Source organism: Anarrhichthys ocellatus, unplaced genomic scaffold, assembly GCF_004355925.1.
Source record: "Anarrhichthys ocellatus isolate YVR2014 unplaced genomic scaffold, GSC_Weel_1.0 scaffold256, whole genome shotgun sequence".
Taxonomy (NCBI): domain Eukaryota; kingdom Metazoa; phylum Chordata; class Actinopteri; order Perciformes; family Anarhichadidae; genus Anarrhichthys; species Anarrhichthys ocellatus.
Window position 1 is genome coordinate 72,572 of NW_022280284.1, and position 21,739 is coordinate 94,310.

The 21,739-nt window shown below is 43.3% G+C and overlaps 2 protein-coding genes across 2 annotated transcripts; both read left to right on the forward strand.

Annotated features, from left to right (window-relative positions):
* Positions 1 to 317: 317 nt before the first annotated feature.
* lrrc57 (leucine rich repeat containing 57) lies at positions 318 to 3,448 on the forward strand (the record flags this gene model as incomplete). The annotated part of the gene is made up of 4 exons (XM_031879398.1): positions 318 to 450; positions 590 to 858; positions 1,522 to 1,707; positions 2,037 to 3,448. Coding segments are annotated over 4 exons (630 nt in total), but the record flags the coding sequence as incomplete, so codon positions are not given.
* Positions 3,449 to 6,689: 3,241 nt separating this feature from the next.
* On the forward strand, positions 6,690 to 21,734 carry tyro3 (TYRO3 protein tyrosine kinase; the record flags this gene model as incomplete). The annotated part of the gene is made up of 17 exons (XM_031879399.1): positions 6,690 to 7,031; positions 7,293 to 7,476; positions 12,979 to 13,079; positions 13,236 to 13,406; positions 15,565 to 15,651; positions 15,938 to 16,050; positions 16,117 to 16,297; positions 17,384 to 17,526; positions 17,607 to 17,745; positions 17,828 to 17,951; positions 18,246 to 18,340; positions 18,507 to 18,602; positions 18,770 to 18,850; positions 19,448 to 19,540; positions 19,636 to 19,757; positions 21,416 to 21,525; positions 21,716 to 21,734. Coding segments are annotated over exons 1-17 (1,923 nt in total), but the record flags the coding sequence as incomplete, so codon positions are not given.
* Between the last annotated feature and the right edge of the window lie 5 nt (positions 21,735 to 21,739).

Below are 21,739 nucleotides of genomic sequence, written 5' to 3' on the forward strand. Positions count from 1 at the left end.
GAAGCTGTACATGGAGGGACTTAGGACCCAGGGGAATGTAGGTGAAGCAAACAGGAAGAGACGGAAGAGACGTCACACAAACAGCTGTTCACCGCTCACTGCCGGCTGGTTCTGGTGTTAAAAATGTCTGCTTAATAATAAAAAATAAACTGCGTTAACCTGCGATAAAATAATTGTCGGCGTTAATTAATATGAATGCGTTCATGCGATAATAACATAATAACGCGTTAACTTGCCCAGCACTAATATATATATATATATATATATATATATATATATATATATATATATATTAATTAATACATCTTTTTTAGTTCCCAGAGGAGCTTCAGAGACTCACCTCTAACCTTCGGACCGTCGATCTGACAGCCAATAAGATCGAAGTTCTTCCTCCCACCGTCGGGAACTTCCTGCATCTCAAGAGTCTGACGCTGAACGGGAACCGACTCGGTGAGAGATCCAACTGTTGATGTTGTTGTTGTTGTTGTTGTTGATCTGGTTCTGATGCTTTGGTTCAGTTCTACACTGGATGAGGTCTCTAAACATCTGGTTCTGATCCGGATTAACCTCCGGATGTTTCTGTCCTCAGCCAGTCTCCCCAGTGAGATCGGGAAGCTGAAGAAGCTGGAGACTCTGAGTCTGAATGGGAACCGGATCCAACAGCTGCCCCCCACTCTGGGCCAGCTCAGAGCTCTAAGGACCCTCAACCTGTCCGGGAACCAGATCTCAGAGTTCCCCCCCGGACTGGGAACCCTGAGGCACCTGGACCTGCTGGACCTGTCCCGAAACCAGATCAGGAATGTCCCCGCAGCCGTGTCCGAGCTGCAGACCATCGAGATCAACCTCAACCAGAACCAGGTACCGCGAGTCTCTTGGTCCGGTTCAGACTCGGTGCTCATGTTTACCGATTTTATGAACCTGTGTCGTCAGAGGAGCTGCTCTCATTATTATATGAAACAAATGTCTTTGAACTAGTTTTACTGAGTCAACTCAACTTTATTTATAATTTATTTAAATAACACAAACTAGTCATCAACCTCTGGTTCTTTAAAGTGAAGTCAAAGCATCACGTGTTAAAGCTGCATTCTCTCTAGTGTCCACCAGGGGGCCAACTCCTCAGGTTGTATAGAAGTCTATGAGAAAATGACTCTACTTCTCTCTTGATTTATTACCTCAGTAAACATTGTAAACATGAGTTTATGGTCTCAATCTCTAGTTTCAAGTCTTCTTCAATACAGCATGATGTTCATTTAGTACATTATGGTCCATTTAGAGTCAAACAGACCATAGAGGAGGGTATGCTTTAGGGCGGGGCTACACGGTGATTGACAGGTATCTAGTAGACCATAAAGCAGGGTATGCTTTAGGGCGGGGCTACACGGTGATTGACAGGTCTCAGTGTCACAGACTAAAGAACACAACGTTCTCCTGTATGAAGATTAACTCAAACAAACCAACAACCACAGGTGTCAGTAGTCTAGGTTCCAGGTCTGAAGTAATCCGGTTCTCCTCCTGATCCAGATCTCGGTGCTGTCGGCGGACGTGTCCCTGTGTCCTCGTCTGAAGGTCCTCCGTCTGGAGGAGAACTGCTTGGAGCTGTCCTCCATCCCTCAGTCCATCCTGGGGGACTCCCAGGTGTCCCTGTTCTCAGTGGAGGGGAACCTGTTCGAGGTGAAGGATCTCAGAGATCTTCAGGGATACGACAAGGTCAGAACCACTTCCTGTTACGATGCATTCAGGGTCTGTGGGAGATAAAGGGAGATTATAGAGCACACAGCAGGTCTGTGATTGTAATCCCTCACTTAAAACTGCAATGGATATCATAGTCTCTGGTGGTGTATGGTGGTTTCTAATGGTCTGTAATGGTTTCTGATGGTCTGTAATGATTTATACTGGTCTGTAATGGGTTCTGATGGTCTGTAATGGTTTATCCTGGTCCCAGATGGTTTCTGATGGTCTGTAATGGTTTATAATGGTCCCAGATGGTTTAAATGGTCTGTAATGGTCTCTGACGGTCTCTGTTGTTCCCCCTTCAGTACATGGAGCGTTTCACGGCCACCAAGAAGAAGTTCGCCTGAAGACCGTCAGCGGCGAGTCTGAACTGTGGAGCGTCACCGTGGGGGGGCGGGGTCAGCTGAGACTCCGCCCGCTGCTGCTTCTTCTGCTGCGAAAATACAGACCACCTCACAGCCACCCACCCACCCCCGCTACCTGCTGGACTTTATGCCTGCTGCTTCCTGTTTGATACAGTTAACCTTTGTGACAGACAGACAGACAAGACAGTCTCTGAGACGACATGAAGAAACCTATTTACCACCAGAGAAGAAGAAGACGGAGCTGTTTGTGATGGTAAACCTTCACTGTGTTTCCAAATGACAGCTGAGACTCAGGGAAGCGTTCACACAACGTTCACCAACGTTCACCCAACGTTCACCCAACGTTCACCCAACGTTCACCCAACGTTCGACCAACGTTCGACCAACGTTCGACCAACGTTCGACCAACGTTGACCCAACGTTGACCCAACGTTGACCCAACGTTGACCCACGTTCACACAGCGTTCACACAGCGTTCACCAACGTTCGAGCAACGTTCACCCAGCGTTCACCCAACGTTCACCCAACGTTCGACCAACGTTCGACCAACGTTCACCCAGTGTTCACACACGTTCACACAACGTCTCTTTAAATGATGATGTTCTTTCACCTTTAAGAGAGGTTTGTAGAGACAAAGACACAGAGTTCAAGATGTTTACTGGATGAAAAGCTGATTTCCCAGAATGCAGTTTAATTTTATTCGTCACCTAAAGAGCCTGAAGACAAACAAACAATTACAGCTGAAAGAGTTCAATAAACTAAATCAGATTAATATTTAAACACAAATAGTCTCTGGTATGAATCTCTATTTACTTTAAGATGAATCATTAATTATTAGTAAAATACTGGACGTGATGTTTATTAAACGAGTTCCTACAGAAACGTTTTAGGATCTGAAGCTGATTTCATAATTGATTTATTAAAATAAAACCTTGTTAATGAATCAGTTTTAATCATCTTCTGTCTTTGACTGTTTTGTGTTTAGAAATCAAGGTTTGTGTCATAAATAATAATAATATTAATAATAAGGAACAAACGTCTTATTTACATGTTTGGACTGTTTCTTTAATATTAACTCTTTGATGTCAGCTGCATGTTTACATCCTTTCTCATTTTCAAGCATGAAGCATGTTTTACACTTTAATCAGAACGTCTTCCTTATATATAATATATGTATATTTGTATATATTATATATTAGTACCCTCCCCTGTGTATGAGGTGCTCGTCTCATCAGGTGAAACTTTTACTGAAATAAAAGCAACAATAACACAAAGAAACGTCTCTTTTAACTGTACAATCACAGTAGTACTAAATACTACAAAGACACAGAAAACTACAACAGAAGTATGCAGTAGAAGTATAAAGTAGTAGTAGTAGTAGTATAGAGTAGTAGTAGAAGTATAAAGTAGTAGTATTAGTACAGCAGAAGTATAAAGTAGTAGTATTAGTACAGTAGTAGTAGTAGAAGTATAAAGTAGTGCATTTTATAGCTGGGCCTTCACTGCTGTCTTACCACCTAATAACCTCATGATGGCGCCACAGCTACGGTTATTTGTTTCTCGGGTGTAACATCACGTATTCGTATTAAACCATTCGGTACGAGGCTTACAAACCGAACAATACGTTTGAATAATACTGGTGCATTTGTAAAATGCAGAAGCTTAAATTGTGGTAAATATAATGTTTTCGGTGGAGACACCGGTCTGTCTGTCTGTTTAGTTTCCGGGTCAGCGTCTGACCCCGGAAACTAAACAAAACACAGCTGAGGCACGTATGTTCTGCGAGGCTATGCTAAACTAGCTTAGTATGGAAAACAACACGCACAAACTCACGCTGCATTCTCCCCGCAGCGTTTAGCTGTTCCTACTGATTCAAACAGGGCAAAGCAATCGCCACACAATCCCCATTTCTCCAGACCATCATTCTTGCTTTGTAAAAGAAAACAGCCCAAACAGATTCAATTATCCGGACCCTGAACCCACGCAGGGCGGGATGCTTCGTCATTAACAGACAATGCATATGGTCAAAATCGATGTAATTAACACAATGACAAGAGCTAACTCACAAGAACCAGTCACATGTATTTACAACAAAACATGACAATCCAGCAACGCACACACTAAAGAGCAATGGCCATTCAAATATTATTTACATCAGGGAACAATATCCATAAACGACACGATGGGCAAATTAAAACACTGCAGATGTAAAGAAAACAAAAGCAGTTTCACTTCCCAAATGCTGTTCTATTTAAAGACAAAGTCCATCCTCCTGTCTTTGTTTACAAAGAGTTCAATAACGCGGCTGTGCAGTGCATCCGTGCATTTCAGTTTCAGCAAGAGGTCCTTTTCGATTGCCATGGATGCCAGTGAAGACAGTCGAGCCTCCCCAGTTGCGTTTCTGGAATCGGTTTTGATGCGTTTTAGGGCTGAAAATGTCCGTTCGACAGATGCAGTCGATATCGGGATCGTCACCGCCAAACATGCCAGTGCGTAAAGTTGACGCATGCTCTCCACCAGATCTTTCTGCTGAAGGAAAGCCAGTAGATCAGCAGGGCTTTTTCCTTCAAAGTCAGCCATGGCGTACATTACAGTCAGTTCTGTTTTCAGCCGTGTGAGATCATCAAACAGACATCCGTGACTCTGTGTTAGGTTGGAGAAGGCCGAATCCGGGAATTTCTTCCGATATGCCTCAAACTGCTGGGGGTCGAGGAGGGAGAGGAACATTCATTTCTTGTGGTCTTTACCGTGAATACCGTTCATAGTTTGCGGACTGAAAGTGGCGCACAAATCCTTTTCCTGGCTGAGTCAGGGCTGCTAGCTGGGGGGTTGGCCGGCCATTTCTTACTATGCCCAGTTTGTCCGGAAATGTCCTTCTTGAGAAACTCCGCCACTAAATCAGTTTCTTCTCCTCCTTCCGCCATTTGATGTTAAAAAATCAAAGCTAGGTAAAAAAAACTAAAAATGCCATAATTTCTTCCATATCTTTCCACTTGAACTCTGACTGCTAACAATCTAAGTTCTGCTAGCAAGCATAAGTTTCACTTTGGTCACGTGCTCGCCCACTGACCAATCGCTGCACCTCACTGCAGAGCTGCACCTGGAAACTGAGCTGCACGTAATGCTGACGTAGTTGTAGGCCAGCTAGCAGGCTCTGTCTGACACGTCAAAGAATACGCTCAACATGTCAAACTAAAGATCTGATTGGTTGAACACTATGACAATCAACAATATCGTCCCCATTCACTTAAACTGCACATGGATGCACTTGTGAGTCTGCAGGCCTCTGCCTCTGTCCTTACCTAGAGACACAGAGGTGAACTCTGATTGGATAAAAGCTCTACTTAAAACAAGCTGCACTGCGGTGCTCCGGAAGCAAATCACTGGCATGTATTCTGGGAGTGTCCAGTGATACAACCTTTTTGGGCAGAGTTTCATAAAACATTAAAAAGCATACTTAACACTGACCTGCCTCTGCAATTTTCCACATTATTCTTAGGAAAATTTGATTTCCAAACAGGGCATCCAGATGAATACCTGTTTGGCATTTTAATAACAGCTTGTAAAAAAACACTCACAAGGCGCTGGTTGCTTCCTGAACCCCCCACGATACAGGAGTGGATAGATATAGTAAACAACAACTATGGAAAGGATCACTTTTTCCCTTCGCCTTCAGAGAAACAGGTTTATTCAACTCTGGGGCAAGTGGGTGAGATACGTAAAACCATTACAAACAGATTTTGTGGAATAGTGAATGAATGACCCTGTAACGTTGATTTAGCTTAGCAAGCATCATCGACCTCTATCACATTCTCTCTCAAGTCCCCCTATCTGATGTTTTTTTTTTTTTTTGTTTATGTGTACACTCTCCCAAATTGTACAAAGTTAGCTAACTTTGAAAAACTGTGGACACCATATATGCTGGTGCGAACGTAAACTTGATAACCTAAACTACTGTCCAAAAATAATTTAAAAAATAAATGATTAAAAAAAACAAGCTGCACTGGAAGCAGAGCAACTGAGGAAGACAGTAGCTGTGCAATGAGAACATAAGATAATGGGGAAAATATTTATATAAATTATAATACATGTAGTGTATTTAAGAAACATTATTAAATTATAAAATAGATATAACTTTGTGATTCTGTTTAGGCCAGCAGAGAAGGCTTTGCTGGCCTTGACAGCGCACCACTGACACAGGCACGCACATTCCTGAGTGAGACCAACAACAAGTGTCAAACTAGACAGAATGTAAAACACACTTCTTTCCGGTGACGTCATCACTGTTTACCTCAAAATTTATTAAAAATGAACTTTTAAAATAGTCTGTTGTCTTTAGTGACAGTTTTCGCCGGTTATGTGAAATATTATAAAATTCTGCTTTACAAATTTAAATATGTAAACTTGTAAAAGAAAATGAATCAATTACAAATGAAATATGGACCGATAATAATCTTTAAGATACTTAAGTTGTTTTTACATTTGTTGTATATCCCAATCCATAACCTGTATTATAAATAAAATATAATAATTGTGTGTAAAAGATCAAAAGTCTGTTATAAAACGAGCTTTTATTTTATTTTGAAGGCATCTTTTCCGGTGCCTTCCTTAACACGTGTAGCTTGACATCACGTTCTCTCAGTGTTTGCTTCTGAAACATGAACGTTCTCCGGAAACTAAAAGTTCACTTTGTATCACTTCTTAAACACTTTGTTCTTCGGTCGCTCCCCTGAACGAGTCCTCCTCCATGAACTCAGCGGTTTAAACACTTTTCTCCTGTTCGTCCAGCTGGGACGAGGCTCCAGTGACGGAGACCCGAGCCGAGCCGAGCCGAGTGAACCGGTCTAAAAACATCCAGAAATAATGAGAACATGAAGCGGCTTGTGTGGATTCTACTGTTTTTACTGCGCAGCCATGAAGGGATCTGTGGGAACGGTAAGTGTTCATTATGATATAATAAATAACAGCCATGATAATATACATATGGAGCCACGACTCAGCGATAAATCAGTGTTGTTCTGTCCGGAGTCTGTTACATTTATGAGGATAAACTGGTTCAATGTGGTGACGTTTACAAGGTCAAACTCCATTTAAATATTAGTTTAAAGTTGTAACCTTTCTGTTAAGTAAAAAGTGTAAATATAATTTAAACGTGGATAATAGTGAACAAAGGGGAGCTTCTCGTGTCTCCTGCAGGCGTGTCGTTCACGAAGCATCCGACCAATCAGACGCTGTCTCAGGGGAACGCAGCGAGGCTGGGTTGTGCTGTTCAGGGTCTGACGGAGCCGGATATCTTCTGGATGAAAGACGGAGAGAAACTCTACAGCACCGACCAGATGTTCATCACACTGGGAGAGCAGCACTGGGAGACCTTCCACAGGTAGATATCAATACGTCAATGTATCAATATATCAATGTATCAATATATCAGCGTATCAATACACAAACCCTGTCAACACTAACTCATTCACAGTAAAAGTCCTTTAACTCCTTCACAGTAAAAGTCCTTTAACTCCTTCACAGTAAAAGTCCTTTAACTCCTTCACAGTAAAAGTCCTCTAACTCCTTCACAGTAAAAGTCCTCTAACTCATTCACAGTAAAAGTCCTCTATCTCCTTCACAGTAAAAGTCCTCTAACTCCTTCACAATAAAAGTCCTCAAACTCCTTCACGGTAAAAGTCCTCAAACTCCTTCACGGTAAAAGTCCTCTAACTCCTTCAGAGTAAAAGTCTTCTAGGTGCTTCACAGTAAAAGTCCTCTAACTCATTCACAGTTAGTCCTATAACTCCTTCACAGTAAAAGTCATCCAACTCCTTCACAATAAAAGTCCTGTTGCTATTTCACAATAAAAATACACTTGCTACTTCACAATAACAGTCCTCTGGTTGCTTCACAATAAAAGTCCTCTAGTTGCTTCACAATAACAGCCCTCTGGTTGCTTCACAATAAAAGTCCTCTAGTTGCTTCACAATAAAAGTCCTCTAGTTGCTTCACAATAACAGTCCTCTGGTTGCTTCACAATAACAGTCCTCTGGTTGCTTCACAATAACAGTCCTCTGGTTGCTTCACAATAACAGTCCTCTGGTTGCTTCACAATAAAAGTCCTCTGGTTGCTTCACAATAACAGTCCTCTGGTTGCTTCACAATAACAGTCCTCTGGCTGCTTCACAATAACAGTCCTCTGGCTGCTTCATAATAAAAGTCCTCTGGCTGCTTCATAATAAAAGTCCTCTGGCTGCTTCACAATAAAAGTCCTCTAGCTGCTTCACAATAAAAGTCCTCTGGCTGCTTCACAATAAAAGTCCTCTAGCTGTTTGAAGTTAGTCAGAAGTGTAACGTTGGTTTAAATCTTTCGTAATATTTCTGACACTTTGCAGGTAACATGATTATCAAATGTAGCTAAAGTCCTCTAGTTGTGTCACAATTATTAAAGTCCTCCAGCTGAGGTAAAAGTTTTAAAATAAGTGTGAAGTCATTTTGATTTTTGCAGTTTAAACTATTTTCAGCATCTAAACATGAAGTTGTGTGACACGTTGAAGTGACTTACTTGTTTCATAACCTCTGACATCAAAACATTTATCACTTCTAAGGATCTTAAAACAGTTAAAACATCATGAAGTCTGGCGGGAGTGGGGCGTCTGTAGGTCAGTGATGGTTGTTTGATGGTTGAACAGATCAACAGTAAATACAGGCAGAGCTGCTGTTTGGTTTGAAGACAAGCTCCTCCTCTTTCTAGAGTACATTTAAACATAACTCTGTCTTTTAATTTATCAAAATAAGTTAAACTACTTATCAGTGTTATTTCAGTGAGGGTCAGAGGTCAGAAGGTGTCAGATTGTGACTTATGATATTAATAATGATATCTGGTTATATAAATATCATTAAAATGACTTGAATTAGCCAAACAAGAACCTCTCATTTAAATGATCAAAACTTAAGAGGAATCCTAAAGTTTTGACTTTGTGTTGAAATTTGATTCAGTTTTTAGTTATAAAGTGAAATCCTGATTATTTGAGTTGGAAATGTAAAATATTATTATTACATTTCATTACATTACATTACAGTCATTTAGCAGACGCTTTTATCCAAAGCTACTTACTATAAGTGTGTTCAACATCGGTATTCAAGAGATCTACTAGTCACCAGAAGTCATAAGTGCATCTCCTTTAAACAAGCATCTAAGAGCATAAACCAGAGCAAGAGTACAGAAACAAACTAATATGAATAGAATAAGTGCAACAAACTAGTATGAATACAATAAGTGGTGAGTGGAAGGCTCAGGGTAGTACTTCTTGAAGAGGTGATTCTTCAGCCTGATGAAAGATGGGCAGCGACTCTGCTGTCCATACGTCAGTGGGGAGTTCATTCCACCACTGTGGGGCCAGGACAGAAAACAGCCGTGACCGGGTCGATTGGCCACAGGACCTCTGAGTGACGGGGCAACCGATCGCCCCGAGGCAGCAGAGCGAAGTGGTCTGGCGGGGGTGTAGGGCTTGACCGTGGTCTGGAGATAGGAAGGAGCTGTTCCTTTCACTGCCCTGTAGGCTAGCACCAGAGTCTTACACTGGATGCAAGCTCTTACAGGGAGCCAGTGTAGAGAACGGAGAAGGGAAGTTGTGTGAGAACTTGGGGCGATTGAACACCAGGCGAGCTGCAGCTTTCTGGACAAGCTCCAGAGGTCTGATGGCTGACGCCGGGGCTCCGGCAAGTATAGAGTTGCAGTAGTCCAGGCGGGAGATGACAAGAGCCTGGATGAGCACCTGTGCCGTCTCATCAGTGAGGAAGGGGCGAATCCTCATGATGTTGTAGAGCAGGAATCTGCAGGAGCGTGTAACCAATGCAATGTTTGCTGAGACTGACAGTTGGTCGTCCAGGGTCACACCCAGGTTCCTCGCAGTCCGAGTTGGCGTCACCAAGGTTTCGCCAATGGTGATGGACAGGTCTCGGTGCGGGCAACCCTTCCCCGGGAGGAACAGTAGCTCGGTTTTGTCCAGGTTGAGCTTGAGATGGTGTATTGCCATCCATTTTGAGATGTCAGCCAAGCATGCAGCGATGCGTGCCTCCACTTGAGTGTCACCGGGGGGAAATGACAAGACCAGCTGGGTGTCATCGGCATAACAATGGTAAGAGAAGTCATGCGAGCAAATAACAGAACCCAGAGATGTTGTGTAGAGCGAGAAGAGAAGGGGGCCCAGGACTGAACCTTGTGGAACCCCCGTAGTCAGCATGCGTGGTTCCGACACGGCCCCCCTCCATGTCACCTGGTAGGATCAACCTGTCAGGTAGAATTCAAACAGGGAGAGTGCAGAGCCTGAGACGCCCATCCCCTCGAGGGTGGAGAGGAGGATCTGGTGGTTCACAGTGTCAAACGCCACAGACAGGTCCAGGAGAATCAGGACAGAGGAGAGAGAGTTAGCTCTCGCGGCGTGAAGCGACTCTGTCACCGCAAGGAGGGCGACTCAGTCGAGTGACCCACCTTGAACCCGGACTGGTGGGTGTCCAAGAGGCTGTTCTGGTGGAGAGAGAAGACAGTTGGTTAAAGATTATTATGAGTTATGACACAAACACCAGTTAATTATTATTATGAGTTATGACACAAACACTACTTTATTATTATGAGTTATGACACAAACTACTTTATTATTATGAGTTATGACACAAACACTAGTTTATTATTATGAGTTATGACACAAACACTACTTTATTATTATGAGTTATGACACAAACACCACTTTATTATTATGAGTTATGACACAAACACTAGTTTATTATTATGAGTTATGACACAAACACCACTTTATTATTATGAGTTATGACACAAATACCACGAGGAATCCAGCAGCTCTCAGGGGCCTCTGGGGGGAAAGAATCCAGCTTTGATGGCTGATTTGGGATCACGAGTCTTTGTTTGAACGGATGAATGTTGCCTGAGAGACTGACCTCAGATCTGTGAGCAGCAGCTGGTTAATCGGCTTTAAACTCAGATTCCTGGACAGAAAGAAAAACGAAAAACAGTGAAGCTTAGAAATGTGACAACCGCCACCTCCTGGTTTCCTTACTGATCTTTAGAGACCTTTAGAGACCAGGAGGACCAGGATACAGGTGTATGCAGGTGTTATAGCAACAACAGAAAGCTACTTATTCAAGCATCATTTACCGTCATGATGCAACAAGGATCCTCAACAAAAGTAGTTGTAGACAAAACAAAAATAGGTGTGCGTCTTTTGAATTTGTATCATAAGGACCATGGTGGACAATGCTGGGCCATGTTGGACCTTGTCGGGTCATGGAGGACATTGGTGGACCATGGTGGACCATTGTGGGTCATGGAGGACATTGGTGGACCATGATGGGCCATGGTGGACCATTGTGGGTCATGGAGGACATTGGTGGACCATGGTGGACCATTGTGGGTCATGGAGGACATTGGTTGACCATGGTGGACCTTGTGGAGCCATGGTAGACCATGGTGTACCATTGTGGACCATGGTGGACTTTGTTGGGTCATGGTGGACCATGGTGGACCATTGTGGGTCATGGTGGACCATGGTGGACCATGTTGGACCTTGTCGGGTCATGGTGGACCATGGTGGATCATTGTGGGTCATGGTGGACATTGTTGGACCATGGTGGACCATGATGGGCCACTGAGACAGGATCTGATCACAGATCAGTGGGACTCTGCTAGGGCTGCACGATTGCACGATTATGGCCAAAATCATAATTGCGATTATTTTTGATCAATATTGAGATCACGATTATTTATCACGATTATTCATTAATTTTAGGGACAACATCTTTTTATTGCACTTTCACGTTTAAATGAACAAGAACACTGCTTCCACTTCCATTGTTGTGCTACATTCTGGCTAATGTACAAATCTTTGCATCAGACTGATCCTGATCACAGTGCATCTCGTAGAAGGAAAATATAAATAAAATAGTATCAACACTTTTTACCCAAAATGAAATCGACAGAGCACTGCTTTCACTTCCATGTTGTGCTACATTCCAGCTAATGTACACGTCTCTGCATCAAAATAAAACGTATACAGTACTGATCACCTGAAGCAAAATATAAATAAAATGTTTACCCAAAATAAAGGGCTAACTAAAAATAAATATGTCTGTTGCTCACAGTATTTATTGGACACGTCTTTGGCCAAATGAAATGCGATTGCATTCCGTTATTTCAGCGTGTCTTTGGGAGGTGGATGGATACGCTGTCGCGCTATGCAGGGTCGCTGTTATGGGTTTCTGGGTTGACGTTGGACATGGACGGAGATTCAGTGAGGTAACGTTAGCTTTGGCCTTAATGCATTCATCGTACTGTGGTTTGTGGTGATTTTTCAGGTGGTTGAACAAGTTAGTAGTATTGCTATGCGGCGCAGACACAACTCTAACGCACTCTGTGCATATGATTTGTTTTTGGTTAACATCATTTGCCCTAAATCCAAAAAACTTCCAGACAACGGATGATGATCCTTTCGAGGGGCTAGCTCCTCACCTTCTGCTCCTGACATTTGATTTAGCTTTCACACGACACCCGTGACCGTCTGTTCTGTTGTCTGTCTCTCTATTCTTCTACTCGACTGCAGGGTGCGCACATGACACCTCCCATCTCGTTCGCCCCCTGGTGGTCGGCTGACTGTTAGTTGAGAAAGAGCTTGATTTGATGTGTAGCAGAGCACACATTTTAAACGTCAATATCGCTGACGATCATGCTCATTTAATCGTGGCAGCCAAAATCGTGATCGCGATTAAAATTCGATTAATTGTGCAGCCCTAGACTCTGCTGATGGAGACTCTTTGACTTCATGTGTCACTAGTTCCATGGTTCTGGTCCGGTTGAGGTTCTGACGTTCTGTGTTCTCGTTCCCAGTGTGAAGTCGGTCCAGCAGCAGGATGCGGGTCAGTACTGGTGTGAGGTGGAGTTCCACGACCTGACGTTCTCCTCTGAACGAGCCTGGATCACAGTGGAAGGTGAGGACCCTGAAGGCAGCACCTGTGTTCACAGCTGAACACACCTGATCTACTTCCTGTCTCCTATAGGTGTCCCTTACCTGGTCCATGGATCAGCATGGACCAGTATTAGTATTCACAGTTGAACACACCTGATTTACTTCCTGTCTCCTACAGGTGTCCCTCACCTGGTCCAGGAGCCTCAGGACGTGTCCACCTTCCCCAACGTCCCCTTCAACCTCACCTGTGCTGCTGTCGGACCCCCCGAGCCCGTGGAGGTGCTGTGGTGGCTGGGGGGGGTCCAGGAGGGGGAGCCCAGACCATCCCCCTCCGTCCTCCACGTCCAAGGTCAGAAAGCTTTCATGAAACACTCCACCCAGGTGCATTATGGGCAATGTAGGAACCAGTGTGTCTCTGCAACTCCAACTAATTCAGTGAAGTACGGTTTTAAAAACTCTTCACTTTATTACAATAACTTAATAATAATTATATTATATTATATGTATATATAGTTATATAATATTAATAATTATATTCATGATGAAACAGAAGTCAATTCACTTCCTTCATATGAATAATCACCTGATCATTATTATTATAATTTTATTATTATTATTAGTATTATTAGTACGACACTGAATGTAATGTACTGGAGGCCACGCCCACTGTTATGTGACCACCCCCCCTATCATCACTTATCTATCGTCAGGTGATCAATATTTCAGTCAGTTTTCACTTTGACAAACAGAGGTCACATGTTCATCTCTCTTCGTCATCGTGGTGTGTGCGTCTTCAATAATAGTCTGGTTATGTACACACACACACTTACACTTACTCACACACACACACACACACACTCAGCTTGTTGAGTCAGACGCATATGAGCGCTGGATTTAAGGTCACTCCTGACGAGTGGAGCTGAGTCTCAGTGAGGTGAACTGAAAACACAATCGGAAAAGCACGGTGTTGTTGTTGTGAGAGAGAACAAAGAGACACGTACCTGTCTACCTGTAGTCCAGGTGTCTCACTGGAGACTCTGCTTCACCATCTTCATCATCATCTTCACCATCATCATCATCATGTGTTCAGATCCATCTGGTCCACTCAGGTTAACGATGTTTCAGGAACACCTAGAGGAACTTTCTTCAAATTTGGCTCAAACGTCCACGTGGACTCAAAGATTTTATCATATTGATTGTTTATAAGCAGGATAACTTCCAGATTAACTGCAGATTGGAGGATCCTGTTCTACCTCTGACACACACACACACACACACACACACACACACACATATATACAGTATATCTTGAGGTTTCTTCTCTCTAATGGATTTCTTTCTATAAATGGATCCACTTTAGCTGATAAATGGAAAACACACACACACAGACACACTGCGTTTCCTGTCAGTGAGTGTGTTGTTTACCAGGAAGTTGTATTTTAAAGGAACATTCACCTCTAAATCAGAGATAAACTGATCTCACTTATTGATCTCCATTGAGCATTCTGTTTGCCTCCAAATGTAGCTCAGAGTTTAAACTGAATCTGATGAAGCAACTCAGAGATCCAGAAGATTAATTTATATGGAAACAAGAGGATAAACTCAAAGTCCCTGTGACATGCACCTGTTGGGTTGCTTCCTTTGGTTTCCTCATGAGATAACTGTAGCCTTCGGCCAGGTACAGATGTACAGGTGGTAGCCAACCTTCACTGAGTGTTTCAACCCTTAACCACAACCATCTGCCCATCTGCAAGCTCCTCGTCCTTGCACTTCCTTTACTAACGGCTAGTACTTCCTTCACTAAGGGCTGGCGCTTCCTTTACTAAGGGCTGGCACTTCCTTCACTAAGGGCTGGTGCTTCCTTTACTAAGGGCTGGCACTTCCTTCACTGAGGGCTGGTACGTAATTTACTAAGGGCTGGTACTTCCTTCACTAAGGGCTGGCACTTCCTTCACTGAGGGCTGGTACGTACTTTACTAAGGGCTGGCACTTCCTTCACTAAGGGCTGGCACTTCCATCACTAAGGGCTGGCACTTCCATCACTAAGGGCTGGCACTTCCTTCACTGAGGGCTGGTACGTACTTTACTAAGGGCTGGTACTTCCTTCACTAAGGGCTGGCACTTCCTTCACTGAGGGCTGGTACGTACTTTACTAAGGRCTGGCACTTCCTTCACTGAGGGCTGGCACTTCCTTCACTGAGGGCTGGTACGTAATTTACTAAGGGCTGGCACTTCCTTCACTAAGGGATGGTACTTCCTTCACTGAGGGCTGGTACGTACTTTACTAAGGGCTGGTACTTCCTTCACTAAGGGCTGCATTCAAAATATTACTTAAAAGTATAAAAGTATTAGCATCAAAATATAGTAAAGTATTATGTGTTATACTTATTGATGTATTCTTGTTCATCACTTTAATGTTGCAGCTGGTAAAGATGGAGCTCATTTTAATGACTTTTACTGTCTGCCTGTCTCTCTCTGTCTCTCTCTCTCTGCCTCCCTCTCTGCAGGAGTGAACAGCAGTGTGAAGTTTTACTGTGAAGCAAAGAACACCCGAGGAATCTCCGTCTCTAGAACAGGAACTGTTCACATTAAAGGTGAGTTCGCCTGCTGCATCTTCCCTGTGTGGATTATGTTACTCATACAGGTGTGTTCTGTACCTGTAGTATTTTGTATTTAAGCTAGTACATTAAAACTGTATACATGTATATTCATGTCTGAAGATTTAAAGTTTCTCCCTGCAGACTGTGTTGTGCATGTTTTCTTATATAAATATATATTTTTAGCAGTAGAACCAAACACTGACACACCTGTTGTGACTAGTCACTGTGGCGCAGCTGTGATTGGATGATAACTCTTTGGGGGGCGGGGTCTCTGTCTCAGTTTTGCCGGCGGCGCCGGTCAAGCTGCAGGTGAGGATGGTGGACAACAACGTCACATTGTCATGGAAACCGGGATTCTCAGGATACTCTGAGCTGTCCACCTGCATTGTCCAGGTAACACACACACACACACAAAAAGATATTATAGTAAAAAAACTAAATCAATTGAAATCTCCTCAGCTGTCGAGGCGTTCGGTCTGGAGGTGGGACCTCCCTCAGCAGGAGGTCCAGGTTCCTCCTCACCTTCAGGTCCTGTCTGGTCTGAGGAGTCATTCAAACTACAGCGCCAGAGTCTCTTGTGTGAACGAGGTGGGGGCGTCGCCCTTCTGCCCCTGGCTGCACTTCCAGACACCTGAGTCAGGTAAACAAAACAATGATCATAAGAGACATCATGAAACAAAACGATGATCATAAAAGACATCATGAAACAAAACATTGATCATAAGAGACGTCATGAAACAAAACACGTCAGTAAAGAATGTTGTGCATCTCCTTGTAGTCGTTTTGCGTCTCTTTGTAGTCATTGTGCGTCTCTTTGTAGTCGTTTTGCATCTCTTTTTAGTCATTGTGCGTCTCTTTGTAGTCATTGTGCATCTCTTAGGAGTCATTTTGCATCTCTTTGTAGTCATTGTGTGTCTCTTTGTAGTCATTGTGCGTCTCTTTTTAGTCGTGCGTCTCTTTGTAGTCGTTGTGCGTCTCTTTGTAGTCTGTGCGTCTCTTTGTAGTCGTTGTGCGTCTCTTTGTACTCGTGCGTCTTTGTAGTCATTGTGCATCTCTTTTTAGTCGTGCATCTATTTGTAGTCGCTGTGCGTCTCTTTGTAGTCGTTGTGCGTCTCTTTGTAGTCGTTGTGCGTCTCTTTGTAGTTGTGTGTCTCTTTGTAGTCGTTGTGCGTCTCTTTGTAGTCATGCGTCTCTTTGTAGTCGTTTTGCGTCTCTTTGTAGTTGTGTGTCTCTTTGTAGTCGTTTTGCGATTCTGTCTCTTTTTGGACGTTTTGTTGTTTTGTTTTTAAATAATATTAGTAGAAAACGCACACTTTGGATCAGAGATGCTGCAGTCTGCTGTTTTCTTCTGAGCTTCAACAGTAGCTGAGAGCTGGTTTGTTTTGTGTGTGTGTGTGTGTGTGTGTGTGGTCCAGCTGGATGGTGTCCAGTAGATTCCAGTCCTCTCAGTACAATCAGCTTTTGTCTGTGGCCTCAATCCATTTAAAAGGACTCTGCTGACTGCAGCCTCTGCAGCGCCACCTGCAGCCTTACCTCAGACCAGCTATTCAGACTACATTACTATATTATATTAATAAATGTAAAATCTATATCGAGTGAGTTCAGTTTTGCTCAAATGTCTGAGGACTTATTGTAAACTCAGACTGAGCAGACGGGCGTCCCTGCAGAGCTCTCTACGTGATAATAACTGTAATTTAACGGATCACGTGTGTCATACCGTCCTCAGTGCCCTCGGCAGCCCCCAAGAATCTCACCTTTGATCTGTCGGAGCAGCAGCTGGCTCTGAACTGGGCCGGACTACAGGAGGAGGAGCTGCAGGGAAGACTGTTGGCCTACAAGGTGCAGTGGACTCTGGGAGGAGAACTACAGGTGAAGGGTCCTCATTGGTCTGATGTGGGTTGGGAAGCTGAACGAACTCGTCACACTTAACGTGTCCTCTGTTTTTTCAGGAGCCGCTTCTGTTTAAGGAGAACTCGGCTCAGCTGTCAGGAGGAGGACGTTTCTTCAACGCCTCCTTCCAGGTGTCGGCCTGCACCTCAGTGGGTTGTGGACCCTGGAGTCCCCCGGTGCTGGTGCTTCCGGCCTCAGGTACACGACACACCTCAGAGATGGTTTTGTGCTGCTACAGTTTGCGTGAAGACTGACTCTGTGATGTGGTTTCCTCCCTCAGTCCAGGTCCCGGTCCAGCGGAGCCACATGTGGGTTGGTGTGCTGCTGGGTCTGCTGGTCGCCACCGTGGTCGGACTGCTGCTCACCGCCGTCAATCACCGCCGCGAGAAAGAGACGCAGTTTGGGTACAAAAACCACGACAAAACTCATGTTTAGACTCAAACCAGCAGAAAATGTGAGACTCACCACAGCAACAAATGAGGATTCATCCGCCGCTGAAAATAGTCCTATACTAAAGACTCCTGTTTGTTTGATTTAAAACTGCAGAGAATGAGTGATGAAAGTATATATAACAGTGTTTTTAAAGATTGACGTCTTTAGTGGGAACCAATGAGTCACACAGTTGGTTTGAGTCTAAACACGTAGAACCTGAACCTTAAATGTTTGACGACGCTGAAACTCTTTCTGTCCGTCTGTAGTCCGGTCTTCAAGCCTCCGGGTCCTGAGAGCTCGGTGTCCTTCACAGCGGCTCGATCCTTCAACAGAAACTGTGCTGAGCTGCAGGAGTCCACATGTGAGTCTGTTTGATCCTCAATCACTCAGAGTTAATTCACACACTTTAATGAAGAAGAGTTCAATTTTAGACAGCACAGTCAGACGAACACTGTGCGTGTGTGCGTGCGTGCGTGCGTGCGTGCGTGCGTGCGTGCGTGCGTGCGTGCGTGCGTGTCTCCTTCCAGTGGACAGTCTCGGTATAAATGAGGACCTGAAGAACAAACTGCAGGACGTTCTGATCCCAGAGAGGCTGCTCACACTGGGACACATGTTGGGGAAAGGTAACACAACTACACAAAAAATACACACACAACTACACTGATGCACAACACAAAAAATACATTTTAAAGTTAAATCTGGTTCCTGAAGCAGAACCTGTGATGAAGTGAAACCAGTTTGACTCTCAGAATGAATGAATGAAATGAGGCGTGTGTGTTTACCTGTGCAGGTGAGTTTGGCTCGGTGCGCGAGGCGTTCCTGAAGAAGGAGGACTCGTCCTTCCTGAAGGTGGCGGTCAAAGTGCTGAAATGTGAGACATTTGTGAAACACTGAAAGCAGTTGAAGTGTCAGTTAAAGTGTAAACATTGTTGAAGTGTAATAAACTAAAAGCAGATAAAATCAGTTGAAGCACAATCATGAAGGAGTTTGAAATGTTACGAATGTAAACAGTGAAAGTGGTTGAACAGTTGAGTAAGAACTGAAAGCAGTTGAAGTGTTGGCTGGTATCTAAGCCTTTAAAGAAGAAAACAATAAAAGCATCTGAAATGTCAGCTGAAGTGTAAATTAGTGGAAGTTAAAAGCAGCTTGGACATCAATTGACGAGTAAGCACTGAAAGCAGTTGAAGTGGTTTCATAGATTAAATCAAAATGGCCGCAGCTCGCTGAGCAGCCGCTGCAGCTTTTCATTGACATTTTATGTGTTTTCAACTTATAAGATAAAAAAACTGTTTAAATATAAGTTAAAGTGTAAATAATGGACAGTGACAACAGTAGAAATATCAGTATATAATATATATATATAATATCAGTCAGTGGAGGAGTAAGAATCAGTCGGAGTAGAAACTGAAAGCAGTTTAAGTGTCGTTTGATTAACACGTTTGTGTGTGTGTGTGTGTGTGTGTTCCAGCTGACATCAATTCCTCAGGTGACATCGAGCAGTGTCTGAAGGAGGCGGCCTACATGAAGGACTTCCACCATTTGAATGTCATCCAGCTCATCGGTAACTCACACACACACACACACACACACACACGTATTATATGACCATGGGTCAAAGGTCAGACGGTTTGATTCACAGTTTCTCCCGTCCAATAGGAGTGAGTCTTCACCGCCGTCCTGTCCAGCGGCTGCCGATCCCGATGGTGGTTCTTCCGTTCATGAAGCACGGAGATCTGCACACGTTCCTGCTGCTGTCTCGACTCGGAGAACATCCTTTTGTAAGAGAACGTCCTTTTTGTAAGACGTCCTTTTTGTAAGAGGACGTCCTTTTTGTAAGACGTCCTTTTTGTAAGAGGACGTCCTTTTTGTAAGACGTCCTTTTTGTAAGAGGACGTCCTTTTTGTAAGAGTGCGTCCTTTTGTAAGAGTGCGTCCTTTTGTAAGAGTGCGTCCTTTTGTAAGAGTGCGTCCTTTTGTAAGAGTGCGTCCTTTTGTAAGACAACGTCCTTTTGTAAGACAACGTCCTTTTGTAAGACAACGTCCTTTTTGTAAGAGAACGTCCTTTTTGTAAGAGAACGTCCTTTTGTAGGAGAACGTCCTTTTCTAAGAGAACGTCCTTTTCTAAGAGAACGTCCTTTTTGTAAGAGAACCTCCTTTTGTAAGACAACGTCCTTTTGTAGGAGAACATCCTTTTGAAAGAGAACGTCCTTTTGTAGGAAAACGTCCTTTTGTAGGAGAACGTCCTTTTTGTAAGAGAACATCCTCTTGTAGAACATCCTTCTGTAGGAGAACGTTATTTTGTAGGAGAACGTCCTTTTCTAAGAGAACGTCATTTCGTAAGAGAACATTCTTTTGTAGGAGAATGTACTTTTTGTAAGAGAACGTCCTTTTTGTAAGAGAACGTCCTTTTGTAAGGGAACGTCCTTTTGTAGGAAAACGTCCTTTTGTAGGAGAATGTCCTTTTTGTAGGAGAACATCCTTTTTGTAAGAGAACGTCCTTTTGTAAGAGAATGTCCTTTTTGTAAGAGAACCTCCTTTTTGTAAGAGAACCTCCTTTTGTAGGAAAACGTCCTCTTGTAGAACATCCTTCTGTAGGAGAACGTTCTTTTGTAGGAGAATGTTCTTTTGTAGGAGAACGTCCTTTTGTAGGAGAACCTCCTTTTTGTAAGACAACCTTTTTGTAAGAGAATGTCCTTTTTGTAATAGAACCTCCTTTTTGTAAGAGAACCTCCTTTTTGTAAGAGAACCTCCTTTTGTAGGAGAACCTCCTTTTGTAGGAGAACCTCCTTTTGTAGGAGAACATCATTTCGTAAGATAACATTCTTTTGTAGGAGAACATCCTTTTCTAAGAGAACGTCATTTCGTAAGAGAACATTCTTTTGTAGGAGAATGTTCTTTTGTAAGAGAACATCTTTTTGTAGGAGAACGTCATTTTGTAGGAGAACTTCCTTTTTTAGAACGTCCTTCTGTAAGAGAACATTATTTCGTAAGAGAACATCCTTTTTGTAAGAGAACGTCCTTTTGTAAGAGAACATCTTTTTGTAAGAGAACATTCTTTTGTAAGAGAACATTTAAAGGAAAAAAACACTGTTCAGTTCTTTATGTAGCCGGTTAACGACCAATAACTCACCAACACTTTGTCCTTTAAATACAATCAGTTAAGTCTCGTCCATAAGGGTTCTCTAAAGTGTTCACTTAAAAGATCTCAGAAACTAAAGGTTCCTCTGACTCTCTGTTAGTAGAGTTTACAATGATCCATGGAGACAGTGAACGCATCACGAGATGTTCTTATTGTTATTTAACAATGTAAACATATGTCCTCGTGTCCTCATGTCCCCGTATCCTCGTGTCCTCATTTCCCTGTGTCCTCTTATTCTCATGTCTTCATGTCCTAATGTCCTCATATCTTCGTGTCCTCATGTCCTATATCCCTCCAGGACTTGTCCCTGCAGACCCTGCTGGGCTTCATGTTGGACATCTCTCGGGGGATGGAGTACCTGAGTACCCGGAGCATCATCCACCGAGACCTCGCCGCCCGAAACTGCATGTCAGTCCCCCAATCAGCTGGCAGAAATATCAGGCCACGCCTCCTCATTTACGTACAGCTCACACAGACAAAAAATATAACTTTGATATTTTTTTATTTTATGTTTCTATTTGATCTTTTCTGCTCTTCAGTTCTTTGATTTGTACAACTAACAAATATTAATAGAAGTGTGTTTGTGTGTGTGTTCCAGGCTCAATGAGAACATGACTGTGTG